The 7579-nt window shown below is 47.1% G+C and overlaps 1 protein-coding gene across 1 annotated transcript; it reads left to right on the plus strand.

The window, feature by feature from the left end:
- The first annotated feature begins 3188 nt into the window (after positions 1–3188).
- Positions 3189–7335, plus strand: LOC125747798 (dual specificity protein phosphatase 6-like). Its single transcript, XM_049023307.1, has 3 exons — positions 3189–4111; positions 4266–4700; positions 5731–7335. The coding sequence occupies exons 1-3, from the start codon at positions 3712–3714 to the stop codon at positions 6045–6047; spliced, it is 1152 nt and encodes a 383-aa protein (XP_048879264.1). The 5' UTR covers positions 3189–3711; the 3' UTR covers positions 6048–7335.
- Positions 7336–7579: the final 244 nt, after the last annotated feature.

A 7579-nucleotide genomic window follows, 5' to 3' on the forward strand; every position in this document is an offset into this window, starting at 1 on the left:
CAGTGGCATCAATAAACATTTGTGTACATGGAAATAGGTACAGTCTTACATTCCTTTCTGTCATATTTTACTGAGATAGATTACATATCTGCAATCTTTCACTATTCACATGATTCACCCCCCCCCCAATGAGTGACGATCCAAGCTAGCACACCCACCCATGCGGACCCGTTGCGTGACACTTGTGACCATTCTGGCCCTGCCTGTACTCCAGCTGAGAAAAAATAAATAATTAGATGCATCATTATTTCAGCAAACCAATTACCAACAAAAATAATTAACCAGCAACATTCTAATCCTTGGGGGGTCTGAATTTTCTCCAAATGTCCCTCAGAATGGGTCAGAGGGCTGCCCCAAGCTCTACATAGGCTACATTTATATTTTAATACAGGCAAACACATTATACATACATTATTGTGCAAAAGTCTAACGCAGTCAAAGAAGAAGATGTTTAAAGGATTTTGATGTTGATTATATTATATATTATTGTCGGTCAAAGTGTCTCAGCTGAATCATTCCAAAATCACTCCTGACGTCACTCCAGTACTTCTAGCAACCGTCCAGTAAGTCCATGTATTTTTTTATTCAAGCCAAAGGGGTGTCCATCTACCTATCCAACAAGATGGCAGGAGCTTTTTGGAGAACAGAAGAAATTCTTATTTGTTTTTTTTTATCGTGCTACTGTTCATTTGCATACGTACCAATGTTAAATCGCGCATGAAAGCATGAAGGCACACATGAACGCTAGCTACCTGTAACACCCACCACAGCGAATTTAAAGGAAGCCCTTTTGTCATTCGCCGGTGTCACGATTCTTGTGTTAATAAAGCCGAAACTGCACGTCCTGCGAGCTACGATGCCCACTGGATGTATGCACGATCGACAGCGATGGAAATGTCAGCGTGAAAGCCTGAAGCCCAGCCCACACTCCCAGCCTATAGCAGGGTAAAAGTCATTTTAGAAGCACCATGATTCAGGGATTATTTCAACCCACTGAATATGGTGGAAAGAGGCAGAAGTCTCTCCGCTGAATAAAAGGACTTAACTGATATATGTAGATTACTGGTATGTTTTTGTTTTTTACGTCGAAATAGAGTAGCATTATCAGATCTTTTGCTCTGGGTAAGCGAGTCCGGAAATGCCACGGTTGCTCAGGGTCAGCTGGGTAAACAGAACCAGAAGCGACTTGATTGGTTTGACTTTTGTTAGATTTGCACAGAGAGAGTAGCGTCTGCAGAAACGCACATCTACCGCCACGCGGTAAAAAAAAATTGCACCCCCGCACAAATTTATCAGTGTCTTTAGTGGTCCATGTTTGCCTGCCCTTCTGTAACCGTTTACCCAGCACAGACACGGGGACACCCAGGATGGCATATGCAAGGCCACTCACAGTAATTTAAAATACAAAAGACATTTTTATATTTGTGGAAAAAATATATATTTTGTTATAATAGGTAGTATTGCAGTGATTAAAAGTAACGGCAGACTGGTTAAGCAACATTATCGACTTAACATTACTGGTGAAAATACCTTTGCTGTTCTGCCTCAGTCGAGTTAAATTACGTAAATTCTGACAAAAGATTTAGTAAAAACCTAATGAGAATTCAGGCCATTTAAATGGGGTGTATGGTTATGGCGTAACCAAGGTGCAGACGTACACAACCAGCCATGGCCGGATGTTTATGCGCACATATTCGGAACAGTTCGGTCATTTACACATACTGCCGTACTGAGGAACCTGGAGTGTAAGTGTGACACCCCCCCCCCACCCACCCACTATATGTCCACAAAAGGAAAAGGAGCTGATATGTAACTGTTACTGCAACATACACACTGTCCGACGACGCTACCTGCAGAGTAAAAGACGCAGAAAACGGTCACCTGTATCACACAGCTGTTCTCACCTCGGAAAAGCCCGATAATCCCGCACATGTTTCGGCACCATGTTACACTGAACTTGGCAGACTCTGGGGTTAGAGCTTCAATTTCATCTAATGTGCCTGAAATAAATATGTGTGCAATGAGGTAATCACGCGTTTGGCCGCAACTGTGAGCTGCCGAACCCCATGTGAGCGTTTGAACTTTCCAGATGGGTCTCTTAATTTATTGATTAGCCTTTAAGTCTACTTTATCATCATCTATGTGTCACCGTTAAAGCATAGTAAAACGCTGCTTATCAGTTTATAAATTTTTAAATGCACCGCTCATCAGAATTCGTATTTCTGCTTTTAACTTTCTCCAGACTTCATGTTATACACGCACTCTGAAACACTGTATCCATAAATGCATTGAATACCAAAGGAGATCAAAGGAAAGTCGGTGCCTCGATACACTGGGGCTGAAGCCTCCAGTGAGCGAGTCGGTGCGAAGCGGCTTCTCGTTCCGCATACCTCCGTCTCTCGCTAATGGATGCCGCCCACACACGCTAAAACCTTAGAACGGGTCGTGCGGGAAAGGGACAGCTATATCATGACAATGAGGCTGCTTGGTATTGGCGATAAGCCCACGCTGCTGCTACGGATTCATTATCCCAAATAATTATAATCTTACTTCCTGGATCAAACGGAATCCACAGCCGCCTCAGACACCAACGCGTCTGGTTTCTGTTGGTAGATGATCATGAATTAATATGATTACTTCAGAACAAAAATAGATACATTTATGTAGATTGATACACGAAACACGTTTTCCCTAAATGCATAAAACTTAAGTATTCGTTTTCTTTTGGTTAAAAACAAAGGCTACGTTGAGGCCACCGTGGTTGGCTTATGCATCGTGACTTGTTATTGTAATTAAATACATGTAAATAACCAGAAATATCTCAATATAATTTATTATGTACGGATATTATTGGTGCTCTCATTACAGCCTGTTATTTTCACCCTTTTTACTCATTACAGCCACAAAGACGATCAGGCTTCCAAATACGACTGAAGTCCCAGCGCGCTTGAGACACCAGGAAACATGATCGCCTGGAAGGGGCTCCGATCCCCCCCCCTTCTTCGACTGAGACACCGCTGTTTGTTTGCGCTCGCCTGATCCGGAGCGGAAATTCCTTTCCGTTTTTGTGAATGACAAACTTATTAACAATTCATCAACACAGTCTGTTCCATCCGGCCCCGTTTCCAGGACGACCACTGCTCGGCGGCCTCCTATTGGCTGGCGCACATAATGTAACCATTGAGACGCTTCATGTTTGTATCCATTCAGGAGCTCGCCGCCGCTGAGAGCGCAGTAACGGGGACGAACCGCCGTCTGGAAAGGATCTTTATTCAAGTAAATGGATTTGGGGGAGCGACCGTGATTCATCGAGATACGAGCAGCATTTGAAACAGTATATCGTGCGAAAGGAGCCCCTTGGGATTTTAGCTACGAGGCGCTGCGATGGTATGATTCGGAGGCGCGGCTGCGTTCAGTGACTCATTGATAAATATACAGGCGATGCGTGCGGCCGCATGAATGAGGCGCCGAGAAGCGTCCACACTCCGCTATCCCTGCATAACCGGATAGGTTCGACGCAAAAACATAAAAGTAGTCATTTTATAGGCGTTTCTCTAAATTATCCGCATCGTATTTTTGCGAGGACTTTTTGCCTTTGGTTACCTTGAAGCTTAGTTTCAGGGGGGAAAAAGGTCTACATCTAAAATACAGGTCCTATTAAGGCCGCGTGGAAATAATATTTCTTAAGCCTTGAAACTAGGCTTTCTACTAATGCTAGATACGGTCAGACCCGTGCATTTGGATTCGGTGATGGCGATCAGCAAGACAGCGGAGTGGTTGAAGGAGCAGCTGGAGACGCGCAGCGGCCGCCTGCTGCTCATGGACTGCCGCACGCAAGAGCTCTACGACTCCTCGCATGTGGAGACGGCGATCAACGTCGCCATCCCGAGCCTCATGCTGCGGAGGCTGAAGAACGGGAGCCTGCCGATCAAGTCGCTCCTGGCCAGCGGCGAGGACCGTGAGAAATTTGCGCGCAGGTGCAAGACTGATACGGTGATCCTGTACGACGAGTACAGCCGGGACTGGAACGAGAACATGGACCGGGGCTCGGTGCTGGGGCTGCTGCTGCGGCGGATGAAGGACGAGGGGTGCAAAGCCTTTTACCTAGAAGGTTCTTATTACTTATTATTTAATCTATGCGTTGCAATGCGTGCTTTCCGTTAAAATGCAGTGGTGTATGGTTAATATGTCAGGATCTTGGAGACGTGTGGCATGAGTTAATTCGGGTCACCAGTATTCATGTATTCATGTGTCTGCTTCTGCAGGGGGTTTCAGCAAATTTCAAGCCGAGTTCCCAGGCTTGTGTGAGACCAACTTGGACAGCCCCTCATCCAGCAGTTCGCCCACAGCCCAGGTCCTGGGTCTGGGAGGCCTGCGGATCAGCTCCGACTCCTCAGACATCGAGTCCGACGTCGACCGCGACCCAAACAGTGCAACCGATTCTGACGGCAGCCCTCTGTGTAACGCCCAGCCCTCGTTCCCGGTGGAGATCCTGCCTCACCTGTACCTGGGCTGCGCTAAGGATTCCACCAACCTGGACATTCTGGAAGAGTACGGCATCAAGTACATCCTGAACGTGACTCCGAATCTCCCCAACCTGTTTGAGAATGCCGGGGAATTTAAGTACAAGCAGATTCCGATATCGGATCACTGGAGCCAGAATCTGTCACAGTTCTTCCCAGAAGCCATCAGCTTCATCGGTGAGAACATGCATGCTTTTGAAAGTCAGGGCCATTATGGAAGACGATGCGTCTCTCAGAGGGTCTTGTGCAGTGCGTCGCGGTGGCAAAACGCCAGATCACCGCCGATGCACGGCGTAGGGTCTGATTATGGCCGCTAAATCTGGCCATATGGTTCCTGAATCTGAGTAAAGGGATGAGGTGACATCAGGAGGCGCTTAAGTCTTCACTCGACAGTGCAGATTAGTCAGGGTGTCGGGTGATGTGCTGAAATGCTGAGGAAAAGGCATTTTCACCAGGCTCTCTGCGTCACACGTACGGTACTGACACGAGTACAAAATGTACGTGAAGACAGCGGCCATTGTTAGTGCTTCTCATGGGGGGGGGGGGTAGCTGTGGTACGGAGGTTCGTCATGAATCCCTGTGAGGGTGGGGGGTGTCATTTGAGCAGGAAGGAATTTCTCCCGGAAGCAGCAGAGCAGCTAATCTAGGGCACTGCGATGTTTTTCCCTCATGGGGGGGGGGGGGGGGGGGGGGGGAGAGAGAGAGAGAGAGAGAGAGAGAGAGAGAAAGCTGTTTGCAGGGAATGCCAGCATCCTGTTAGTCCTCACAGCTGAACCTCATGACTTCCTCTTATTCCTAAATGCTTCAATAGCGCCATTGTTAGTGGTACAATACTTGGGTGGATCATTTAATAGACCTTGATTGTTGATTCCTGTCTCAGATACTCTAAGCCATGTTGAAAAATGGTCTTTGTTTGGTATTACAGACCATGTTTACTGGTGCTTTTCTGTCACATGGGATTCTTAGGAAGGGCTCAGTAATTATTTAGAAATGATACCCAAGGCTTTTGTGTGTGTGTGTGTGTGTGTGTGTGTCAGTGAGTCTTTTAAAAATTTGAGACTAGTTTGCAAGTTTCCTGGCTGTTTCTTCTGGACACGTGAAACCTTTTGTCCTCATGCTTGTGCCGTATTTGGTCTTTCACCTGTTCTTTGCGTTCCAAGCTGAGCGTCACCCTCATGCATCTCTTTCGTCTTCCCTGCCTCCCCAGACGAGGCCCGCGGCCGGAAATGCGGAGTGCTGGTCCACTGCCTGGCCGGGATCAGCAGGTCCGTTACCGTCACCGTGGCCTACCTGATGCAGAAGCTCAACCTGACCATGAACGACGCTTACGACATCGTCAAGATGAAGAAGTCCAACATTTCGCCCAACTTCAACTTCATGGGCCAGCTGCTGGACTTTGAGCGGACCTTGGGCATCAGCAGCCCCTGCGACAATGACCTGCCCCCTCCCAGCTCCCAGCCGCTCTACTTCAGCACCCCCACCAACCACAACGTCTTTCAGCTGGACCCCCTGGAGTCTACGTGAGAGCCTGCATTCCTCTAGCCAGGAGGTGACCACTCATGGAGGGGGGAAAAAAGTTTGTCTCCTGTCAAGTGAGCTTAACACGATTGACGCAGTTGGCTTGAGGTGACAGCTGTGCTCCACAGAGAGGGGTGTGTGTGTGTGCTCTGGCTGACACACAGCAGCTGTTATGAGCGAGGAAGCAAACAAGGAAGGAAACCTTTCTCTTTCTCCTGGACTCTGATTTTATTTGTCCAAAAGTTGGGAAATCATGTGACTGGTCATGTGTCAGGTGACCGCAAAGGCTGATGTTTATGGGTTCCGATGTGTGTGTTTTAACTAGCACTTGCACCTGCAGACGTTGTCGACGAGGGTGTAGATATCTCGTCTTCTGTGAAGACTTGCCCGGGTGGGCGGGCGGGTGGGTCCCCCCCAGATCCTAAGGGCGTACTACTTGATACTCCATTTTATTCGTGCGGAGTAGTTTGAAACATTTATACATGTGTATACATTTAATATAAGACTCTACAGTAAAGATTTGCTCTTCTCATAAACCGGCCAATGAAAATAAGGGCCTACAGTGTTTCTTTATGTAATCCTACGTATAGGTTGACGTTCTTGTTTTGATAAACCAAAAAATGTTTAGATTTTGCAGATTTCAAATGTGTATATTTGTAATATATTTTCTCTTTGCTCGATGTATGGATTTGCCGGTCGGCTCCTTCCCCTGCCCTCCGTGAGGAGGGGTGGGCCACTTCTTTTCACCCGTCTGTACGTCCAGGCAGTAGCTCTGCACTGGCCCTTATCAGCCTGTCTGTCACCACCAAGTTGGGCAAATACAGCCCAAACCAGTGGAAAATTACAACAGGAAAAAATAGGTCATTGTGTTCAAATCCATACATTGACAAGGCTTGCTAGTTAAAGTGGTAGCTTAAGTTTAATTTGTGCATGCAGATGTAATGCGATTTAAGGGCACTACATAAATGCACTGAGGGGTTTTCATTGGATTTGAGGGGGGGGGCTCCTTTTCCCAGGGACCTCTGGGGGAGAAAAAGCAGCTTACTTTGAATCAGAGCTGTGGACTGATTGGATCAGTGACAATCTGAGGACTAGACTCTGTCTTCTCTTCAGGGCTGTTTTTGCCAAATGCATGTTTGATGTCAGAGAAGTTGACCGGTTTGAGGGTCAGTGTATCCCTGAAGGGGGCGCTGTCCTGCCACCCCACTGTCACTTAGATGCTGGTGTGAGCAGGCGTGGTCTTCAAGTGTAAAGGAGGTTTAAGTTATTAATAAATTGCTATTTTGTCTATTGAGATGACTTGTCTGTTTTCATTTGTGGGGCTGGGGCTGCAAAGGGGATCCGTGTGATGCCAGACTCACTAAAACTCACGCTGAATGACACTCCCTGCAGCTGCCTGCAGCTTGACGACAAGAACAAGGTGCTGAAATGTCACGTGACTCAGGACATTGGCAGGACATGAAAACATCACACGTTGCTGATAATTTATCGCTTAATTATGAAAGGAAGGAATGGCTTCCACTGTTTTGCTGAAGTAT

The sequence above is a fragment of the Brienomyrus brachyistius genome, chromosome 1, assembly GCF_023856365.1.
Source record: "Brienomyrus brachyistius isolate T26 chromosome 1, BBRACH_0.4, whole genome shotgun sequence".
Taxonomy (NCBI): Eukaryota; Metazoa; Chordata; class Actinopteri; order Osteoglossiformes; family Mormyridae; genus Brienomyrus; species Brienomyrus brachyistius.